We start from the raw sequence: 23,286 nt of genomic DNA on the forward strand, positions 1-23,286 counted from the left end.
TACGGGACCCTCCTGGGCAGCAGAGCTTGTGCCCACATGGCAGCAGCTGCCTGGGCCAGTGGCTTTCTCAATGCTCTGCTGCACACAGCCAATACATTTTCCCTGCCCCTGTGCCATGGAAATGCTCTAGGCCAGTTCTTCTGTGAAATCCCTCAGGTCCTCAAGCTCTCCTGCTCCAAATCCCACCTCAAGGAACTTGGGCTTCTTGTGGTTACTAGCAGTTTATCATTTTGTTGTTTTGTGTTCATTGTTTTCTCCTATGTGCAGATCTTCAGGGTTGTGCTGAGTATCCCCTCTGAGCAGGGACAGCACAAAGCCTTTTCCACCTGCCTCCCTCACCTGGCCGTGGTCTCTCTCTTTGTCAGCACTGCAGCATTTGCTCACCTGAAGCCCGCCTCCATCTCCTCCCCATCCCTGGATCTGGCCCTGTCAGTTCTGTACTCGGTGGTGCCTCCAGCCCTTAACCCCCTCATCTACAGCCTGAGAAACCAGGAGCTCAAGGCTGCAGTGAGGACACTGATGACTGAATGCTTTCAGGGACATTAAACTGCTGGCCAGTTTCTGCAGACCACTGGTCATAAATTAATCTTCCATGCTTCCTGTCTGTTGCATTTTGGAGGTTCTTTTTCTTTGTTTTACTTATTCAGTATTGTTTACAAATAAATGTATTTGTCTGTGCTACTGCTGTCCATCAATCCCTGCAGGTCCCTTTCTGCCTGGCTGCTGTCCAGCCCCTCTGTCCCCAGCCTGTAGCGCTGCAGGGGTTGTTGTGACCAAAGGGCATGACCTGGCACTTGGACTTGTTAAACCTCACCTTGTTGGATTTGGGCCCTGGATCCAGCCTATCCAGGTCCCTCTGCAGAGCCCTCCTACCCTCCAGCAGACCAACACTCCCAGCCAACTTGGTGTCACCAGGGTTCCATGAGGCCCCAGAGTGTCCCAATGGTCTCCATGATTCCATGAGGCCTCCCAGTGTCACAATGTCCCTTTGGTTCCATGAGACCCTTGGTGTCACAAGGTGCCTTGGATCCTTGGGCCCTGCAGTGTCACGATATCACCATGGCCGCCAAAGGCCCTGCAGTGTCACAGTGGATCTTTGGTTCTATGAGGTCTGGCAGGGCAGCAATGCTCTCCTTAGTCCCTCAGTGTCACAGTGGCCTCTTGATCCCAAGGGCCACCACGGTGTCAAACATGTTTTCATTATTCCATGAGTCCCTGAGGAGCAGCTCAGGCCCCTTTGTTCCATGGGGCCCTGCAGGGTCGCCATGGCCCCATCATGACACAAGGTCCTGCTCTGTCGCAAAGCTCTGCATGGTTCCACCAGGCCCCACAGTGTCACAATGGCCCCTTGCTTCCCCAGGGCCCTGCAGTGTCACAGTCATCAGAGAAACAACCAGGCTGGAAAAGGCCTTGTTGAGCATCAAGTCCAACCTGGGACCCAACACCACCTTGTCACCCAGACCATGGCACTGAGTGCCACGTCCAGTCTTTCCTTAAATACTTCCAGGGACAGAGACTCACCCGTCTCCCTGGGCAGCCCATTCCAATGCCCAATCACCCTTTGTGTGAAGAATATTTCCTGATGTCCAGCATAAACCTCCCCTGGTGCAGCTGAAGACTGTGTTCTCTTGTCCTGTCCCTGTTCCCTGGGAAAAAAGTCTGACCCCCACCTGGCTGCACCCTCCTGTCAGGGAATTGTAGAGAGTGATGAGGTCTCCCCTGAGCCTCCTCTTCTCCAGGATCAACAACCCCAGCGCCCTCAGCCGCTCCTCAGTACTTGTGCTCCAGACACATCACCAGCCTTGTTGCCTTTCTCTGGACACATTCCAGCCCTCCATGTCCTTCCTTAATTGGCGGCCCAAACTGGACACAGCACTCGAGGTGCTGCCATCCCGTGCTAAGAACAGGGGAAAAATCACTGCCCTGGTCCTGCTGGCGACACCATTCCTGATCCATAGGAGTGCCAGGGGTTCAATGAGAGAAATGGTGGGCACGGGAAAAGGACAAAGTGCTATTGATTGTCAGCCATGAAGGGTCTTGATTTTCATATCTGTTCAGATTACATTAGAAGGTGCTGGGGTAAATATAAATTGGACATTGTTGATATCAATTTATAAAGAGGAAAAGAAAACTAAACGGGACAAATCAATTCTCTCGGCACTCTTTTCAGTATAGTATATTCACTTTGAATACACTTCTGAAATCTGTCTAATTTACCACAGGAGAGTTGAAATCCTCAATTATTCTGAGCAACTTTTCTTGTTTGGGTATTTTGAACAAATATTTATGAGCATTTCTCACTGAATTCCTGAATGAAGGGCTAAAGAAGGAAGAGACCTCTGGAGTAGGAAAATTCATCAGCAACAACCAAGTGGCTGAGGGTGCATCCCCATCAGAGCAGCAATGAGCAGAAGTGGGCACAGCTCTGTGGCTGCCCCAGCTCTGGGATGGGCCCTGGGCCTGGAGCAGGAGCAGCTCTGGAGGGCCCCAGGGCCGGGGCTCTTGTGCTGCCCTGGGCAGATGGGATGGCAGGAGGGGCTGCAGAGCTCTCAGCACCTCAGGCAGAGGGGAGCAGGGCAGCCAGGGAGCTCCTTTGGCCTTGGCCAAGCCCCTTCCCCCATGGTGGGGCTGAGTCCTGGCTGAGCTGCAGCTGCTGCTGTGCCCTTGGCAGGGGCTGAGGCCGTGGGGCAGTGCCCAGAGCAGCCTGGGCTGAGCAGAGCTGTGGGGCCAGAGCTGGCTGGGCTGTGCTGGGGAGAGGCCCTTGGTGCTGCCCAGAGCTCAGGGCAGCTGGCAGAGCTGGCAGGGAGCTGGGCTGGGCTGGGAGAGCCTGGCACAGAAACCATCAGTGTCCATCTCAGCCTGGCTGAGCGGGCAGGGGCAGGACTCAGCCCAGGCCTTGTGGGGCAGGGCCAGCGCCTGGGCAGGCATTGAAAACAGGCAAGAGCCCGAGAGAGGAGGCTGCTCTGTGCCCTTGGGCCATGGACAGAGCAGGGAGGGGCCCAGGACATTTGTCAGTGCCAGCCTCTGTCTGTGCCAGCCCTGGGCAGCCCTGGCTGCTGAGCCCAGCTCTGCCCTGGGCTGAGTTTGGCTGTGGCCCAGCTCCATCCTCCTGCGGGGCTCAGGGCCTGTTCCCGGCCGTGGCCAGCCCTGGCCGCCTCTCTGCTGGCCCAGAGGCCGGCAGAGCCTGGGCAGGGCTGTCTGTGCAGCCCCACAGGTGCCACGGGCTCGGCAGGAGCTGGCAGAGGCTGCCCAGCAGGGAGGCCATGGGGCACAGAGCCCCAAGGCTGCCCAGGGCCCCACGGCACAGGGGCCGTTCCCAGCCGCAATGCTCCTGTCCTGGGCTGGGCTGCACAAGGGCTGTGGCACCATGGCTGGGCCAGCACAGGGCCACCGAGGGGCCACGCAGCCGCTGCCGGGGCTGGCAGCAAGGCCGGGCACAGACAAGGAATTGCTGAGCATGGCCTGCGCTGGCCAGGGCTGCCTGTGCCCAAGGCAGAGCTCAGCTGGCCTTGGGGGCTGCAGGAACACTCAGGAGCCCAAAGAGCCTCCATGGCTGTGCTGGAGACCAAGGCTGGAGCAGGGAAATGCAGGGCTGCTGAGCCATGGGGAGGGTATGGAATTCCAGCACACACCTCAGCTCTCTGATGATCCTGGCACCGTGCTGGGCCCTGTTCCAGACTGGAGCAGAGCAGATGTTGATGGCACAGGAGCCCTGCGGTGCTGGCAGGGACCTGCAGCTTGCAAGGTTCTCTGCTGTCCCTCAGCTCCTCTCTGAGAGATCCAATCCCAGCTCGGCACCTCAGGGCACAAGTGGCACTGCCTGTTCATGGGCACACAGCTGATGTCTGTCTGGAAGGGGGCTCAAGTTTTAATACTTGTACTTTTCATACTATGGATGGAAATTTTTTATTTTCTGGGTTAGTTCAGTACTTTTAAGAAAGACAAAAGTTGTCTGTCCAGGAACAGGAATTTCCTGTACTAATGGCAGGAGGAGAAATACTGACATTGCCTTCCACTTGTGTTGCCAATTTTCTGTTTATTCCTTGCTCTCCCTTTTCCTTCAGGTGTTTCCAGCTCTCCTGTTGAAATGGCCATGTCTAAGGGCATCTCTTCACTAGGCCAGATGGATCAATGTACATCCTGCTGCTCCCAGATTTACGCCTCCAGATGCTTTCTGGTCATTCAAGTTCCTCTCAAACGACTGGTTTCATGCTTTGAGCTTCAGGGAGTTGTTCAATTTTTCTAAAGTTAATATAAATATCGTATCAGTCAACATCCTTATTGTGTTTATATCTATCACATAATTACATTTTCTTATATGTTTATCTGAAGCTGTACCTATATGGAAATCCCTTGGGGATGGGAACATGTCAGATGCTGCTGGGACATCCCAGAGAACTGAGGGAAGACCTGTGATGGTTATTAAACTGTTCAAATGTTCAACTTGTGTTTGTCGGCAAGAAATCTTTCTGTGCCTCTGAGTGTCACCAGTCCCTGAGCCCAAAGGACACAAACCTGATGAGTTGTGGTTCCCACTGCAGGGGCTGCACTTGGACCTTGGCTCTGCACAGGAGAGCTCTTCATCCACTTTCCCTCTTTCCTCCCTCTGGGCATGGAGGGAGCTCCTGCCTCCAGCCTGTGACTTGTGTGTGTGCAAAGAGCAAATCTGGTCAGAATTGGGGCAGGGAGGGTTTGGGCGGACCTTGGGATCTGTGCTGGGCACAGAAGGTGTTTTCCACTGCTCTGAGACTGTCTGCTGTGCACAGTGGATTTAATAGCCAGCAGAGGAATGACTTTTGCATTGGATGAAGCTGTGCCTTCCCTTGGCTTTGTTGGCTGGCAAGAAATGAACATCCCTCTGTGTCTGGGGCAGCTCCTTCTCCAAGGAAAGCAGGTGGTAGTTGGAGCCCAGGAGCTGAAACGTGCAGGTGCAGCCTGGGCTGGAGGGAGCTCAGATTTGCACAAGGCTGCTCTGAGTGCCAGGGCTTGGATGGGGGAACTGGGTGGGTGGGGGTAGGGACAGAGTCTGATGGATTGTCAGCCATAAAGGCTCTTGATTTTCATATCTATTCAAACTCCATGAGGAGGTGCTTGGTTTCAGTGTCCATTGGAGATTGCACATATCAATGTATTAACAATAAAAAAAAAAAACAACAAAAAAAACAGGACCTAAAAAACTTTTGTCACTGTCTTTGTAAAAATAATGCATTCACTCTGAGTATGGTTCTGAAACATGTTGAATTAACCACAGAAGACTTGATAACTTAAATCAAATTATTCCCAGAGGCTTGGCTTGTTAATGTGTTCTGTATGTTAATGAGCCCTGGGGCACTGAATTCCTGAACTGAAGAGCTGAAGGCTGAAGAAGCCTCTGGAACAGGAAAATTCAGCAGCAGCCTCCAAGTTGCTGAGGATGTCAGCAGCCCCCACTGAGGCCATCCCTGCCCAGAGACCCTGGGGGAATGGGCAGACAAGGAGAGTGTCCCTGGGGCTGGGGCAGCAGAACTCAGAGGCACCAGCAGCTCCTGGTGGGAAATGGAGTGTGGGATGGGGCTGGGAAAGCCCTGCCTGGGCTGTGCCAAGCAGGACACACAAGCCTTGACCCCCATCCACTATAAAACTCTCTCACTGAGACATTTAAAAGGAATGACAATAATTTGTGTCCTCTGAATTGGATGCACTGGAGCAATACTATCAAGAGTTTCTCAGGAGCTCTAAACAACAAAACAACCTTTACTGTGAAATTTAGAAAAATCAGAGAAACTTTGGCAAACGTTTTAATATCGCATTCAATCAACAAAAATAACAACTTCCCAAAGCATTAACTTGGCCCACTCAACTTCACAAACTCTTAGCCTGTTCAATTTTATGTTAATCAATATTTGCAAGAATACAGAAATAGAAGAAATAGATACAGAAAGAGAGAATAATAAGATACAGAGAAGCACACACACAGCTACCAACCCCTGGATTCCAGCAATGTTCAGATGGAAATTCCAAGAGGAGGTAGGGTCAAGATGTGTGCTTGCCTTGTGGTCAGCCTTAAATACCCTTTGGTCTTCCTGGGCCCTTCCCCCAGGTGGGACTTGGGGTCATTTGGTCACTCAGGAGCTGGGCTGGGGCTCCAGAGGTGACTGTGGAGCATTGCCTGTGCTGTGCCAGGGACTGGCAGACACTGCTGGGCTGGGAGAGAGGCTCTGGGGGGATTGGGGTTCCAGGGCAGGGCAGTGCTGGGGTTCCAGGGCAGGGCAAGGCTGATCCCGTCCCTTCCTCCCCTACACATGAAATGTTTTCAGCCAGCAATCTCCTCCAGTCTGTCACAACAGTCAATATTGGAGGTGAAATCCCAATATGGCCATTGCTATGGTTAGTTTCCATGGCAACCATCCCCATCCCCTGTTGCTATGGTCAGTTTCCATGGCAACCATCCCCAGCCCCTGTTGCTATGGTCAGTCCCTGGGCAGCTCCATGGAGACCCCATGCCAGGGGTGGTTGCCATGGACACCAGCTCAGGCCTGGAGCCCGTTGCCATGGCAACCATTGGCACTCCCATCCCCAGGGTCATGGATCCAGAACCACAGAATTGGCTGAGCTGGGAGGGACCCATCAGGATCCTCGAGTCCAACTGCTGGCCCTGCACAGGACACCCCAACACTGCCAGCCTGGGCCTGGCAGCGCTGTCCAAACGCTGCTGGAGCTCAGAGAGCCCTGGAGCTGTGACCCTTCCCTGGGGAGCCTGGGCAGTGCCCCAGCAGCCTCTGGGCAAAAACCTTTTCCTGAGATCCAACCTCAACCTGCCCCGACTCAGCTGCAGCCGCTCCCTCCACTCCTGTCCCTGGGCACCAGAGTGAAGAGGTTCCCTCAGCCCCAGCCAGGGACCCGCTCCCAAGGCTGCTGCCATGGCCACCAGGGCTGGCACCAGCTGGGATGCTCCATTTCCAAGGGCCGGGGTTCAGGAATAGGATTCCCCAATTTCCTGCTCTCACTAAAACCCTGCTGGCGCTCGTTGCCTTCCCACCATCCATTGAAGGAAAAAAGGGAAAGATCCCAGGCTGGGATAAGAACAATTTATTGGGAACAGCAACAAAATAAGGAACAAACAGAAGCAGAAAAAATATTGACAACAGAAGGGGTAAGAAAAACTACTTGCAGGGAAAACTACATCACCATCAATTGTATCTTCCTGGCCACATGTTTCCTCCTGCATGGAAAGAACACCCTTCTCCTCAGGGAGAAAGAAAGAGTCCCTTTCCTGCCCCTGGCACTGACCTGAGGTGGGAGTGAATGTAGTGACAGGGCCATGGCCAGACCCTCATGTTCTTCAATCCCATATCAGGTCATTGGCAGGGGCAGGAAAAGGCACAGGTGTCTTCCCAGCACGGATCACAGGGAACATGGATCACCAGGGCTCTTCCCAACAGGGTCCTCCAATGGGGGATGAAGCTGGATCAGTGCACAAAGCTTTTCCTGCACCTGGGGCATTTTCAGGACTTCCCTTACTGATGGCTCCGTTGGTGTTTGGTCAAGTGAGAGCTCTGGCTGAAGCTCTTCCCACACTGGGCACACTCGTAGGGCCTCTCCCCAGTGTGCCGGTGCCTGACAAGGTTGCACTTGTGCTTGAAGCCCTTGCCACAGTCGGGGCAGAGGAAATGCCTCTCCTCGGAGTGAATCCACTCATGAAGGAGGAGATGGGAGCTGCTGTTAAACCTCTTCCCACAAGTGGGGCACATGTAGGGCCTCTCCCCGGTGTGGATGCGCTGGTGCCTGATGAGGTGGGAGTTTTGCTTGAAGCCCTTGCCACAGTCGGGGCAGTGGAAGGGCCTCTCATCCTTGTGAATCCGCTGGTGTCTGAGGAGATCAGAGATGCTGCGAAACCTCTTCTGACACTCAGGACACTCGTAGGGCCTCTCCCCAGTGTGGATGCGTTGGTGCCTGATGAGGTGGGAGCTCCAGCGGAAGCCCTTCCCACACTCCCCACACTCGTAGGGCCATTCCCCGGTGTGGATCATCAGGTGTCGTTTCAGATTATTGATCTGCCTGAAGCTCTTCCCACACTCTGAGCACTCGTAGGGCTTCTCCCCATAATGATGCGGCTCAGGGACCACCAGCTCCGAGCTCTGCCTGGAGCTCTGTCCACCTTCCTGGCCCAGAGTGGGTCTTTCCTCCTCAGAGCACCCTGGGTTGGGCTTGCAGCCTCTCCTCCTCTGGTGTTGCTGGGGATTTTCCTCCCTGTTGGATTCCTGCGCTGTGGAGTTGCTTAAAACAGCTTCTTCCATAAGGTTCTGCTGCAGGGATTTGTCCTTCCTGGTCTCCATCCTCAGCTCCCGCTCTGGGGGAGGAAGGACAAGGAGAGGATGGGATTTGCCTCCATGCCACAGGAAAGGGTAAGGAGATCCCCCCAGTGCGTCCCCGGCAGGAGGGCACCAGCAGCGGGGCTGTCCTGCAGCTGGGGGCCAGGCTGGGCTGGGAGATGGAGCAGGAGAGAAGGGGAAAGGGGCACTGACTTCCTCCTCACCTGCCTCAGTGTCCCAGGGCATCTTCCTCTTCCTCGCAACCTTCTTCTCCATCTGGCAAATGTTTTGGTACGGGAAATCCTGTTCTGGGAGGAAAACAAGTGATGAGCACAGTGAGTTTTGTACTGGCTTCAAAGCAAACCAGGGGGAGAGTCTAAGCCAGAATGACAATTGAATAAGAAAATTAAGATCAAAGCAATGATACAGAAACACTGGTTTAAACTCACAGAGTCAGGATATAACTTGACACCCGTTGCTCAGGGTAGTGGTAGCAGTCTGATGAACTGGTGGCTGCAGACCGGCTGGAGTGATGAACGTGATTCTGTCAAAGCAGTGATCCTGTAGAAGGGTCTGGTCTTCCTCTGAAGGTCCAGTGGTGCTTATGGAGCTCTTGTCCTCTGGGAATCCAGTAGCCAAGGTGGTCGTGGTGTTGCAAGGGTGAGATTATATCCAGGCAGGAATGCTTGGTTCCTCCCCCTGGGCAGAGCATCCCACAATGGGATGATGTAATTTTATCAGTCCTGCAGTGACACTCAATGGCCCATTAAGAGAAGATAGCCCCTGGAGGGCGTTATCAGGGCTGAGCCATGGAAGAGATAAAGAACACTGCCCCACCTGTTGATAACAGTTTATGGAGATGGGGACTGAAAACACTTTTGGTTACATCTGACATTGTAACCTGAAACAGTGAGGCAATCCCTGCTCTGGGTGGTGGGTGAACAGCACCCCCCTTACCCAAACTGGCTCAGGTGTAAAACCCCCACCCTGGGAAGGCCACGCACACAGGGGACAATGTCACACTTGCCCCGCCCCAGGGGAGATTTCTGTCCCTGTCACTCCCTTGCTTTCCCCCCTTTTCTCTTTCTTTCCATCTCTCTCTACCTCACATGTACTGTTCAATAAAATCCACTTTGGATTTGGTCTCCTGAGCTCCTTAATTGGGGCCGAGGCATCTATCTAAAAATTTTGTTAACCAGATTGCAACATTATTTTGCACAGTGACTTCAGGGCACTGTTGTCTGATCCCAAGTGCCTTTGACAACAGCCTTGTTCCCTCCACTGAGGAGCTTGTGGCTCTTTCTGGAGGAAATCTTAGAAACTTCAATGCAGCTTCCTCTTGAAATGAACAGGGTCTATGCCTTTATTAGTGTTCAGCTCTTTATTAAAAAGTCAGCTCGGCGGGGGGGGAGTTGTAGCTTCTTCTGGTAGCCGAAGGGTGAGAAGGCTGCAGAGTCTGTCCCTGGAGTCTCCGTGGCACGCTGGTAGCCAGAGGTGAAGAGGTGTCCAGTCTGTATCTGAAGTCCCGATCCGCAGAGTGTCCTATCTCCTTTCCTCCTGGCACACTGGTAGCCGCAGGGTGGGGGGACGTGCAGAGCCTGCTGCCAAGGTCCAGCAGCAGCTACCCCTCTCCTTCCCTCCTGGTAACACCAGGAAGAGTGTCTGATTCCTTGTGCCTGCTTCCCACAGCCCAGTCCAATCTGGTTCTCTGCAGGTTATAGTGACAGGTTAAACACAGACTAAGGATGGGGTTCCCTTTTCCCCAACCAGCACACCCATCCAGCCCCCTCCACTGTGCCCCTCTTTTTCATTTTGGGGTGTTTTTCATCCCCAAAAACCCTCTCCCATGATTCCACTGGCTTATTTTGCATTCTAGTCCTAGTTTGGGTGGGGGTGTAGGTGATTCCCAGGAGCGATTAGCTAATTAACATTTCAATGTCAGTACTTAGTTCGAGCCAAGTGTCCCTGCCAGGCTGTTTTGTTCATAACACACTGAGCAACTTTTGGGAGAACTTATGAGGAAAATTGCTTTTGTGGGTGGCCATTGTAAAGAAAATATTTTGTTGTCCTTCTCTGAAAAGTTTGTTAAAATCACTGGAGGAAAGGGAACAAATGATACCAACGAGACTGACAAGGATCATTCACCACGCGGTGAGGAACACAAGGCTACTAAAGTCCTACAAGAAGCCCAGCTCAAGTAGCTAAATTCCCAAATAACTCCTGAATTCACGGGCTTTTGGGGGAGAAGCATTATTTTCTTGGTCCCTGTCACCTTTGTGACAGCTACACAGACCTTTCCCTTCCTTTTAATAATCTGTATTGGGACAAATTTCGACTTTTCTTTAATCAGAACCTGCCAGCATCTGAGCTGGAACTGTGCTGGAACTGATGAAATTTGGAATTGCCACAGAATTGCCTCTGTTGTTGGTTTATTAATGTTTGGGATTTGTTTGCATTTTCAATACAAGTGACTTGTGGGAAGAGCAAATCTTCCTCAAGGCATTTTATGGAGGGTTAAATTTGATTTCTGCTGAGTTTGTTTTGTCCAGTGCTCAGAGGATGCTCAAGGGGTCTCTGGTTTTGGTTTGTCCCTAATTTTCTTCCAATTTGTCTTTATCACTTAAAAGCACTTGAAAAATAACTAAAATTGTTATTGACCAGAGATGTCAGAAGTCCCACCATTTAAGAGGTATTTGAGGTGGAATTTACTGTTTGGGAACATATTCTGGAGGATTTGTGGGATCTTGGGGGATATCTGGTAGTATTCTCCATATCTTTGCACTCCAAATAACAAGGTGGATTTGTCTGTCACCTCAAAATGACTGAATCCCACTGGAAACCCCTCAATCTAACCCCAAAATTGCTCAATCCCACCTCAAAATGGCTGGTTCCCACCTCAGCCCCATGCCAAAATTACTCAATTCACAGTCTCCAGGATGAGATGGGGTTGGAAGGAGATTGGGAGAAGTGAGATCCAAATTTGAGGTTGTGGGATCAGAATTGTGTGGGGCTGGGTGGTTGTGATTTATTTTGATAATAAATAAAACGATCAGAATTATTGATTTCTGTCCCATTCATTTTCTGTCAGTTCTGGTTTGCTTTTCAGAGTGCTGCCTTCTCAGCTGATTTTGTGACCTCCTGTCCCAGACTGAAAAGCAAGATGTGTTCTATTTGCCATCTGCATGGCAGTTGTCCTGTGTTAAGTGGGCAGTTTTCCTTATCTCTTCCACAATCAATCCTCCCTCAGGGAAGACATCTGCTGATAATGGGCTATTGAATGTCACTGCATGACTGATAAGAACTGTTGTGAGATGCTCCACCCAGAGGGAGGAGCCAAGCATTCCTACCTGCATCCAGTCTTGAGATTCTGGCCCACCAACACAGCTTTTCTGGGCTGGATTTTCCAGAGGAACAGCTGCCTCTTGCACTGCCTCTTCCGGAGAAGACACTCTTCTCTACAGGATCACTACCTCCAACAGAACCACACCTATCACTCCAGGAGGACTGCAGCCACAATTCCAATTGGACTGTGACCAACAACCTGTTCAACAGAGTGTCAGGTTGTATTCTGGCTCTCTCAGTGTTGTTCTGGTTCACTGCATTGTTCATATTTTCATCTTCTTCCCTAATAAAAAACTGTTATTCCTCCTCCCATATTTTTACCTGAGAGCCCCCCTTAATTTCAAATTTATAACAATTCAGAAAGAAAGAGCCTACATTATTTCATTTCAGGGGAGGCTCCTGCCTTCCTTAGAAGACACCTGTCTTTCCAAACCAAAACACCTCCTTTCTCTCCTGCCTTCCTTTGCCTGCTCTGTTTCTCTCTCAGTGTCTCCCTTGAGCCAGGGAAGCTCCCACCAAAGACCCTGCCCTGATTTCATTCCCAATCCATGAGATGCAACAACCATGGGTGAAGTTAGGAAGGCTGGTAGTGAAATGTCACTGTAGGATCTTGCTCCACTTGGATTGTGGCTCCTAGTTAAGAGCTTTGCCTTCAAGAGCAGGAACATCTTTTCCTGGCTGGGAACTGGAATTCCAGCCCCTGGGAGTGTGTGCCATGGATCCCAGAGGGGCATTCCTGAGGCTCCCAGGGTGCTGCTCCTGCCGTACCTCCCAAGGAGCTGTGCAGGGCAGGGGACAAGGTGCAGCAGCTGTGTTGGTGCTCAAGTGCCACAACGGCCCCTGGTTCCATGAGTTTCCACACTGCCAACAGCGGTTCCTGGGTTCCATGATGCCCTGCTGTGTCCCCATGGATATTTGGTGCCATGAAGTTCTTCAGTGTCACAATGCCCACCTCGCTCCATGAGCTTCCACAGTATCCGAATGCCCTCCTTGGATGGGCAGTGTCACCATGGACCATTGGCTCCATGCAGCCCCGCTGGGTCACCATGGACTCCTTGGTTCCATGAGGTTCTGGGGGTGTCTCCATGGTCTCCTTGGATCCACAGTGTCACAATGGACCACTGGATCCATGTGGCCCTGCTGTGTCACCATGGCCCCTTGGTTTCATGGGTCCCCAGGGTCACAATTGACTCCTTGCTTCCATGTCACACCCTCAGTGCCAAAATGGCCAATTTGTTCCATGTGGAACACAAAAGATTGATAGAAACATTGAGCAAATCCTGCTTAACACAGCTGGGAACATCTGTTTGCATTCCAAAGAGAGGTTAAAGGTGAGGCTGGCACCAGCAGCTTCCATCTGCAACAGAGATCCAGGGAAAGGACAGGGACAGAGAATTCAGCTGGGAGACTCAGAGAATTCTGCTTCCAGAGATCATTTCTGGTCACACTGTCCCTTGTAGAAAGGTGACACCATTCCAGGCAGCCTGTACTGAGCAGGTGGCTCCTGAGTGGGGTTTGTTGTTCAGGAAACCTGCTCAAGCTTTTCCATTCTTTCTTTCTCAACAGGAAAACTTCTCCTGGACGTGTGTGCAAGCAGAGCCCTTAGGAGAGCAGGTGGGACATGGTGTAATGGGCTGGGACATGGAGCTGCAGAGCTCAGGGACAAGGTTCTGCTGCAGGGCACAGGGATGTCAGTGCCAGGTGGGCAATGTCAGACATGGTAAGGCTGGGGGTGAGGAGCAGCTTGTCCAAACAGGGTCAGCCCTCAGGGGGCTCATTCTTCTACATGCCCAGACCTCCTAAGGAGACAGTGAGCATCAAGATCACTTCTATCAGCTCTTCTCTGAACTGGAAAATAAAAAATACTCTGTTAAAATAAATAATTAATGTTCCATTAAATCTCTTTTCTTAAAGGATCTTTAAACTGACTCCAATCTGCTGTACAGGGCCTGAAAACTTGTAGACAATTGCAGGAAGAGGAAGCCCGCCCCACCGAGGGCTTTGTGTACTTTAATGAGCCCTACAATGGATCTTCAGCTGAGTCCAGGACCCTCAGGCACTGAGAGAAAGCTGAAGAAGCTGCTCATGAAGTCAGGAGCAAAACTCCAAGTCCCTTGGAGCATCACAGAGCCCCAATGAGGGCAGGGACTGCCAAAGGCTCCCAGGGACTGGTGAGAGCAGATCCTTGAGGCCAGGATTGCAGGGAGCCCAAGGCTCAGAGCAGGGAACTGCAATGCTGAGCAAGGCCTGGGCTGGCTGGGGGAAGCAGAAAGGCCAAGCCCTGAGCCCAGCCTGGCACAGCAGGGCCTGTCCCTCACGGGTGGCTCGGGGCTGTTTGTGGGGCAGGGGGATGTGAGGGGCAGCAAGGACAAATGCCAAAAATCTGCAACCCCTGCCAGTCTCCTCAGGGAGGGGCACGGGAGAACCAAGGTGCAGCCCCTCTGTCGTGGTTTGACACAGAAAGAGAATTTTTTTCCCGAAGGAAGAGGTCAATTTAGATATTGACCAATTGAAAGTAGACACGCCTCTGAGAACACAGAGGGGTGAAAGCAGAATTCCCAGGGGAACTCGCTCTCTTTGGTTCTGGTCAGCGTGCAGTGCAAACCTCCCCTGCCCAGCCACGAGCTGGGTGGGGGAGGGGAAGCCCCCATGGCCTGAAAGGTAGGCCCCAAGGGTGGTGGAAGGACTGGAACCGGGCTGGCCCCTGCAGATGGAAGGGTGGAAGAAATCTGGGATGTCTCCATTTCCCCCCCCCCCGGTTTCTCTCCGGAGGGGGAGAGAGAAAGAGACGGCAGCGATCCTGTCCTGTCAGCAATTCCACCACAAGGAAGGAGGAGCGGGGGGAGCTCCAAGGTGCCCAGTTGTGTGGGAGTTGCTGGATGTCCGGGCATCGAGCCATCCCTGGGAGTTCAGACTTTTAACCCTTTCTTGAGAAAATGAAAGCTTTGTGAATTTTCCTTTCCCCTCCTCGGTTTGAAAGAGAGGAAGAGGGACACCTTGGACCCTGGGATGTTGGAAGGAGGAATTCTAGAGGGGAGGGGGACAAGGAGTGGCTTTTGGCTGGACTTTTCCGTGTTAGCCACAACCTGAACCAATCTTCTCCTTCAAGAGGGACTGTGTTTTGGGAGGATGCCAGTGAGTCAAGAGACCTGCTTCGGCTGGGAAAAAGACAAAAGTGGAGTGAACAGAGAAAAGGTTAGGGGGTTTGTGGTGGTGCCCCCTTGCCCTGGAAAGGAAAGAGAAGAGAAGAAGATCTCTGTTCTTGAGCCCTCAGCCCCAGGGGAAAATGGGGGGGACTGTGGTCCCAAACAATGAAAAACTGAACTGTTGTTTTCTCCCCTCTTGGCAGGGCATCCTTGAAAGGAAAAATCCTAAAGGCAGTGACCATCCATGCATTGTGGTGAGAGCACTGTGCATGGCAAGGAGAAGGGTCACCATGGCAAACTTTTTCTCCGGGCGGTGCCATGTGTGACATGGAAACACAGGATGTGGAGCTGTGTTTCTTGGGGGGTCTGTGGCACAGGAGAGACTCTGTTCCCTTGATGGACTGAGTGTCGATTGTTTGGAGGGTGGAAACCTGATTGGGGTCCAGATTGTGTCTCACTGTGGTTTGTTGGAGTTGGGTGGTGGGGGGAGGAATGTTTTGCAAGGTTTTAATTTGATCTTTGTGTGTTTTTTTTCTCCTTCTTTAGTTTTCTCTTTTCTTTTGTAGTAGTAGTTTAATAAAGTTTTTTTTCTGTTATTAAGCTTGGCCCTGCTTTGCTCTATTCTAAATTCCACTTCACAGCATTCAAGGGAGGGATCACATTTTCATGGGGGCACTGGCATTGTGCCAGTGTCAAACCATGACAACGGTCTATGTGCCAATTCCCGTCCCCCCCATTTCCCACACCACTCAGGATTTCTCACACCTGGGTCTACTCCTGGGTCAGGGGTCTCTTCAGCCCCTCTAGAAATCTCAGCCCTCATTCTAGAGAGACTGCAGACTGTAGAGAGAAAGCTTACCAGATTAAACACCAGGAAGATGGTCTCTTTAACAGTCAGGGGAAACGGAACATTCTCTAATAGGTAGCTGAGAGATTCAGAGGAGAAGAAGGAAAGCAACATCTGAAAAGCCTCATCCCCTGCTTCCCCTCTAACAAACTGGCTGCACAACCATGACCATGAGCCATGCATTCCTGGAACAGACTTCAGCACCTTCATAAACCCCTGAAAGCCATTACACCCAAGCCCAACCTGATGGATATTCTGGTCAGTGGCCTTCTACTGCAAAAACTACGTATTAGGGACAATACTGGAGTTATTCCTGGATAAGAAAATAAACCTAGGGACCATAGAGGGATTAAGATCTCAAAAAAACCCTAGGGACCAGAAACACATACAGGCCTCCACTCTAAAAAGACACTATGAATTCAAACAACAAAGCCAGTAACTGCTCCATACTAACACAAAGTAATTGGAAGCAAAATATGATTAGAATGAGTTTGTTTTTTTTTTTTTCCCTCTCTCCAGCCATGAAATGGGAAGCAAAATATTTGTCCTAGTTCAGAGCAAATCTGGGAGAAAAACCTCTGGAAGGAGCCCCCAGAAAAGAAACCCCCATGGCCCCTCCCCACCCACCTGATTCGGGAAGAATTTTCTCTGAGAGAAGTGGAAAAGAACCTGTTTATTTAACAAACAAAACCCTTCCCAGCACTAAAAAAATGAACAACAACAGATGACAACAAAACTCTTTCACCACTCTGCAGAGATGACAAATCCAGAAAGTCTCTCCTGGGGGTGGTCGCCCGGGTCTGGGCGCTGGGGATTGCTCTGGGCACTGGGGATGGCTGCTGCAGATCGCAGAGCGCAGGCTCCCGGTGCTCCTCGGTGTTTCCCAGATCCCAGTCCGGAGCAGGTTGGATGGTATTCAGGAAGAGGAAAGGAAAAGAAACAGTCCAGGGAAAGAACTGGACTGCTCAGCTAAACTAACTAGGAAGCAAAGGCAAAAGCAGAAGCAAGCCAAGCAAGCCAAGTAAAGCAAAAGCCAGCCAGCACTGGCCTCTTCTAGACAGCAGACCACGGGGGGAGGTGAGCCGGCTGATAACAAGGCAAAACAAACCTTCACTTTCAGAGTCAGTTCTGAAAGCACAGAACAGAATATCAAACATAAACAGAACCCACGATTGGAGATACAAACACCAGAACCTCACCCTGGGACATTCCACCCCTTATCTCCATATCTTCAACATCATGTAAAAACTTCATCAAGTTAAAACTTCCATCTTTCACTTACTCATACACATTTCCTTCCATCTCAATTACTCAAACCTTCAACACTTACACATTTCCTTCTATTTCACTTGCTCAAACCTTTGACACTTACACATTTCTTTCTGTCTCATGTCTGTGTGTTTTCATGCGCAGACACTGGCAGCAACATCCAGCAAACAGTGATATTTGCACATGAGTCTCACCCCACAATCAGATCCCCCTGAGGTACACATCGTGTTGCTCCATCTCTCTGCATTATCCACCATGTACAACCTGGTCCCTGAGCAAAGACAATCCCACAAATGGGTTTGTCTGTACTCAAGGCAGAATTGATCCACACTGATTTCCCTAACAAACCTCTGACATGTGCCACTGGGACTTCATGAACTATACTCAGGGGCTCAGACTGGGCAGGACCTGCTCGATTGGTGGAACCTCAGCTGTTAACTAACCAGGTGACCTTTGCTAAATGCTGCTCCCAATTTTTGAAAGATCCCCCACCCAATGCTTTTAAGGTGGTTTTTAACAGTCCATTGTACCTCTCCACTCTGCCTGCAGCTGGTGCATGGTAGGGGATGTGGTACACCCACTCAATGCCATGTTCCCTAGCCCAGGTGTTGATAAGGCTGTTCTTGAAATGAGTCCCATGGTCTGACTCAATCCTCTCAGGGGTACCATGCCTCCAAAGGACCTGCTTTTCAAGGCCCAGGATGGTGTTACAGGCTGTAGCATGAGACACAGGGTAGGTTTCCAACCATCCAGTGGTGGCTTTTACCATGGTGAGCACGTAGCGCTTGCCTTGGCGTGTCTGGGGCAGTGTGATGTAGTCAATCTGCCAGGCCTCCCCATACTTGTACTTGGACCACCGCCCACCATACCACAGGGGCTTCACCCGCTTGGCCTGTTTGATGGCAGCACAGGTCTCACAGTCATGGATCACCTGAGAAATACTGTCCATGGTTAGATCCATCCCTCGGTCTCGTGCCCACTTGTAGGTGGCATCTCTGCCCTGATGGCCTGAGGCATCACTGGCCCATTGTGCTCATAGCAACAGCCACTGGTTGAGGCTCACAGTCTGGTTTAGCTGCTGGCTTAGGCTCACAGTCTGGTTTAGCTGCTGGCTTAGGCTCACTGTCTGTTTTAGCTGCTGGCTTCAAGCCGGGGCTGTTGGCTGCAGCCTGAGTGACTGGGATCGCTGCTGATTTATCTCCCTGCCCCCCTTCCTCTGTCTGCTGCCCTACAGTATCTAGCAGGGTGTGATAAGCACATGCCAGGGCCCAGCTTGCTGCAATATTTTTCTCCTCAGACTTATCATGGCATTTCTCTTTCAGGTACATTGCCACCTCAGCTGGATTCTGAATTTGTTCACATGGGAAGTCCCAGGCTTTAGGGTCAGAAAATTCCTTTAAGATCTGGCCCATATGCTCCCATTTCTTTCTTGAACTCCCTCACATCTCCTGAGTTGAGAGGTACCTCCACATAACTATTCTCAGAATTTGGGTTGGTTGTCCCTGCTGACCAGCACTGGGGTTAGGGATCATTCCCAAAGCTACTTCCCTTCATGGATATAGAGCTTGCCCTTCCCTTTCTCTTTCCCCCCTTGTTAGACTATGAGTAACACAGCAATTTTCCTCAGGGACCGGCTCTGGGATTTCTACCTCTTGGTTATCAAAATCTCCCCCTTGATCTAAATCGGGGTAGACTGCGGGTGGTGCTGGTGGGGGTGGAGGAGGAGGATGTATGTATGGTAGAGGGGGTGCAGTTGGAACTTCCTCAGGCTTTTTATTTTTCTTTTTCCCTCCCTGGGTGCTTCAGGCAAAAAGTTTTGCTCTTGCTTCCCCCACTATCCAGAGAGCAGCATACTTGCTCTCTTCCATATCAAAAGGTTCTCTAGAGTTTACATAAATGTTTAATGCCTGGCAAATCCAGTCCTTGAAGTTTCCAAACACTGGCCAAAATAAATTATCACTACAGATTTGTTTTCCTCCCCATTCTTTTATACAATAATGTATCATTTTTGCCCTATCCTTCCCTTTCCTTGAAGGATATTCATCCCAAGATTTTATCATTAGACCTAACGGACTGTCAGGGGGGATCTGGGGAAGCGTTACCGGGGTCCCCGTCCCCATGGAAGCAGAGGGCTTGCTTTTCCTCTGTCCCATCTCCCAGGACACCTTCAGGCACACACACACTCGCGGCCCCTGTTGGTGCCCAGCCCCTCGCGGGCTCTGCAAACCGCACTACTCAGAGCTCTGCCCGTGCCTCGTCCTACAAGGACGTCTCACGCGTTATGTCCTGGGATCCCAGCCCAACCCAGCGGATCCCCACTTTTATACTCACGCTGTCCTGCGTCTTCGCCCGGCTTCGTGCACAAAGATTACGGGGTTACTGGTATCCCTTGTGCTCAATACCGAATTTGGGTTTGTCGGTAAGGGTCTGGGAAGGAAAAGCCTGCACCAGAGCCGCTGCAGAGGCAGCAGGGTGACTCCCTGATTAGGAATTCCCACCCGGTCGCCCTTATCCGAGTCACGGCACCAAATTTGTTATGGACAAATTCAATTGGGGAGGCTAATTATCGATAAATCAATTAACAAGAATTTATTAAGCAAGTGGTATTAAGCAAAAGAACAGCGCTGGGTGGCTGGGGAGCCTCTGCTCTGCCACGGAGCACCTTCCCCCTTTGACCTTTTTGTTTTTATACGTCCCGGTTGACGTATTTTCTCTCGATGCACTCTGCGTCGGTGCAATTGGTTGCTGGGGGTCTTTTTTTCTGCCCTTGGAGGTCGCAGGAATGAAGGCTCCTCATCTTCCTTGCAGATTGTCCTTGGCCTAAAAGTTAACTTGTATATAATTAGTTACACAGTCTTCTATGCTAGTTGCATTCCCTACTCAGTTCAAATTCTTGTCTCCTTTAACACTCATTTTGATGAACAAAGACCATTTTATTTATTACACCCACTCTCTCCCAGTGCCCCCCAGCGTGTCCATCTCTCTGCTGCCCTCGAGCTCCCAGCCCGGCCCCGGCCGCCTGCTCCCATCCAGCTGAGGTGGTTCCAGGGCCAGCAGGAGCTCTCTGTGGTGGCCACCGACGTGGTCCCCAACGGGGACTGGACCCACCAGCTCCTGGTGCTGCTGGAAACCCCAACCCAGGCTGGGCTCACCTCCACCTGCCAACAACATCAGCCTGGAACAACCTGTGAGCTGGAACTGGGGTATGGGGGAGGAACTGAGGGTGCTCGGAGAGCCACTGGGATGTGCTGGGAGAACCTGGGAGGGAGTTGGAGAGAGCCTGGTTTCAACTGGGAGAGGAAGTTGGGGGTTTAGAAGGGCTAAGAAGGGGTTTGAAGGATACTGGGGAGGGTGGGATGAGGTTCTGGGGGTCCTGTTGGGCACTGGGAGGGCGTTTGGGTGCGCTAGGTTTAAGTGGGAGGGAATAGAGTGAGCCTGAAGGAGCTGGATGGAGATTGGGGATGGAAAAGCAGAGATTGGGATGAGGTTGGTTGTGCTGGGAAGAGACTGGGAGGGCTCTGGGTGAGTCCTGGTGGGGCTGGGAAGGGACTGGGATAGGCTTTAGGGGTCCTGGGGCAGTGGGGGACGACTATAAGGAGGCTGTGGGATCCTGAGAGGGACAGGAGGGGCTTTGGTGGGTCCTGGGGAGGTCAGGAAGGGATCAAGAGGGAGGTTTCAAGGGATCCTGAGTGGGCTGGGAGAGACTAGGAAAGTGCTTGGAGGGGCTTGAGTGTCTGTGAGAGTTTTTAGGAGATCCTGACCCCTGCGGACCACCCAGAGATGTTGCTGGATGCTGCCGCAGCAAGATGCTGACAGGAACTGGAGACTCCCAAATTGGGCTTCGTCTTCCTGGCACTGGGGATCGGGTTCTACCTGTGCAAGAGAGTCTGGGGGGTCCCGTGTGTCGTGTCCCCCCTCCTCTGGAATGTGTGTGCTCCCCGGGGCCCCCAGCCTGGTGTCACCCCCTTTTCTCTGCCCACAGAGCTCCTGAGCCGCCGGCGGCCGCAGCCGCTCCCTGTGACCTCGGGCCTTGCCGGGACCCCCCCCGCTCTATCCCCACGCTGATTTTGGGAGGGTCGAGTGTCCCCCAGCCCTGCTGTCACTCTGCCCCTGCCCGCCTGTTCCCAGTGTTCCCAGTAAAGCTTCCCAGTTAAACCCAGCCCAGTTCATGGGGGCACTGGGGAGGGACTTGGGGGGACCCCACGGCGGGGCCGGCCCTGGGCAGGGAGGGCGGGTCCAGGTGGGGAACACTGCCTGCTGCGGGTCTGCCCGGCAACTGGTGAGTCATCAGCCCCGCTCTCGCTGATTGGCTGACTCTTCTCCACCGCGTTCTCTCATTGGCTGAGGAGAGGCCCGGCAGTGCAGAGAAGGAACGGGAGAGATCCCGCCCCGAGCACCGGCACGGGGACAACAGACCCGGCCTGGGCACAGGGAGGGAATTTATTACCAACCAAACCACGGCAGCACCAGGAGAAGGGAAAGAAATCCCTCCAGCACCTTCCCCCACCCAACGGGGATCACCCACAACAGGGTTATCCACCATGGAGAGACGGGGACATCCGAGTTTAGAGCAAAGCCAATTTTATTGAGTGTACCAGGTGTTTATACAGGGATTTACTTGTATGGGGCTTATAGAGGGCTCTGTTTTTGGTAACAATTTCCCATTGGTTACACCTTCTTGGTGACATCCAGTAACCTGGGAACATTTATGTTATCACAAAGACTCACACCATGTTGCCTGGTCACTTCTTGCCCAGGGAGACTTCAAGTGTGTCTGTGTCTCCCACAGTTTCTGCTCAGTCAGGCCTCAGATATCAGGCCCCTTGATCAGCTCCATTGCTTTACTCTCTGTTTTATTCCCCATACCGGGGCACCAGGGCTCTGCCCCACGGGGGTCACTGGGGATCATCCAGCCTGGATCCTCCCATGGGGGATGGAGCTGCAGCAGCACACCAAGCTCTTCCCTCACTCTCTTCCCTCACTCCAAGCTCTTCCCAAACCCTCATCCCTCACTCAGGGCACTCACAGGGCTTCCCTTAGTGGTGCCTCCGTTGGTGTGTGGTCAAGGCTGAGCTCTGTGAGAAGCTCTTCCCACACTTCCCACACTCATAGGGCCTCTCCCTGGTGTGGATGCGCCGGTGCTTGGTGAGGTGGGAGTTTTGCTTGAAGCCCTCCCCGCAGTCGGGGCAGTGGAAGGGCCTCTCCTCTGTGTGAATCCGCTCATGGAGGAGGAGATTGGAGCTGGTCTGAAACCTCTTCCCACACTGGGGACACTCGTAGGGCCTCTCCCCAGTGTGGATGCACTGGTGTGCTCGCAGGCCTGAGCTCCTCCCAAAGCTCTTCCCACATTCCAAGCACTCATAGGGCCGTTCCCCAGTGTGGATCACCTGGTGCTGGATCAGGCCAGACATGTCTTTGAAGCCCTTCCCACATTTCCCACACTCGTAGGGCCTCTCCCCGGTGTGGATGCGCCGGTGCACGGTGAGGTCGGAGTTGTGCTTGAAGCCCTTCCCACAGTCGGGGCAGCGGTAGGGCCTCTCCTCTGTGTGACTCCGCTCATGTCTGAGGAGAGTGGAGCTTCTCTGAAACCTCTTCCCACACTCCCCACACTCGTAGGGCCTCTCCCCAGTGTGGATCCTCTGGTGCTGGACCAGGTGGTCGCTCCGCCTGAAACCCTTCCCACATTCCAAGCACTTGTGGGGCTTCTCCCTGCCATGAGGCTTCTTCACCAGCTCCGAGCTCTGGCTGGATCTCCGCCCGCCTTCCTGGCTCAGGGGGGCTCTTTCCTCCCCGCAGCTCCCTGGGCTGGGTTTGCAGCTCCTCCTCCTGCAGCATCTCCGGGGCTTTTCCTCCTCCTCCATCCAGCCACGCCCTGGAAATGACAAATCCTGATTTGACAGAAAAACAAGAGAAAAGCTCCTTGTACTGGAGGTTCCTCCTTGCCCAAGTTCATCTCAGGAAGTCACTGGGAATCTTGTGTCTATAAGAACCTACAAAACACCAAGATTTAGCTCAAAAATCCTGCAAACTTCAAGACACAGTACAAAACCTCCCCAAACATAGCAGCTCAGCAAATCCACCTCCAAAACATAAAGATTCAGCTGCCACATAAAACCAAAGCACCAACATTTAGCCCAAGCAAGCTCAGAAACAAGAAGATTCACCCTGTGAAAATCGTGGATCCCCCTCCACAGTCACCTGCTGCATGTGGGGGGAGCAGCGCTCCTGGGGCTGGGGGGAGGCTGCAGACACAGGGAGGGGTGGAACCTTCTGCTGCTTCCTCTTTCTGCTCCGCCTCCTCCTCCTCCTGTGTCTCTCCTCTTCCTCCTGCTATTCCTCCTTCTCCTGCACAATCCCACCCTCCCCTGCCACCTGCATCTTTTGACCATTC

At 52.4% G+C, this 23,286-nt stretch overlaps 1 protein-coding gene across 1 annotated transcript in view; it reads right to left on the minus strand.

Moving 5' to 3' along the window:
- The window catches only part of LOC144248444 (uncharacterized), a gene marked incomplete at its 5' end in the record, with an annotated part of 153,065 nt that extends 130,396 nt beyond the window's left edge, over positions 1 to 22,669 (minus strand). The window contains 2 exons of the mRNA XM_077790610.1: positions 7,708 to 8,088; positions 21,942 to 22,669. Coding sequence (XP_077646736.1) covers positions 7,708 to 8,088; positions 21,942 to 22,669 — 1,109 coding nt within the window. The remainder of the gene's footprint in view (positions 1 to 7,707; positions 8,089 to 21,941) is intronic.
- Between the last annotated feature and the right edge of the window lie 617 nt (positions 22,670 to 23,286).

This window comes from Lonchura striata, unplaced genomic scaffold, assembly GCF_046129695.1.
Source record: "Lonchura striata isolate bLonStr1 unplaced genomic scaffold, bLonStr1.mat Scaffold_126, whole genome shotgun sequence".
Lineage (NCBI taxonomy): Eukaryota > Metazoa > Chordata > Aves > Passeriformes > Estrildidae > Lonchura > Lonchura striata.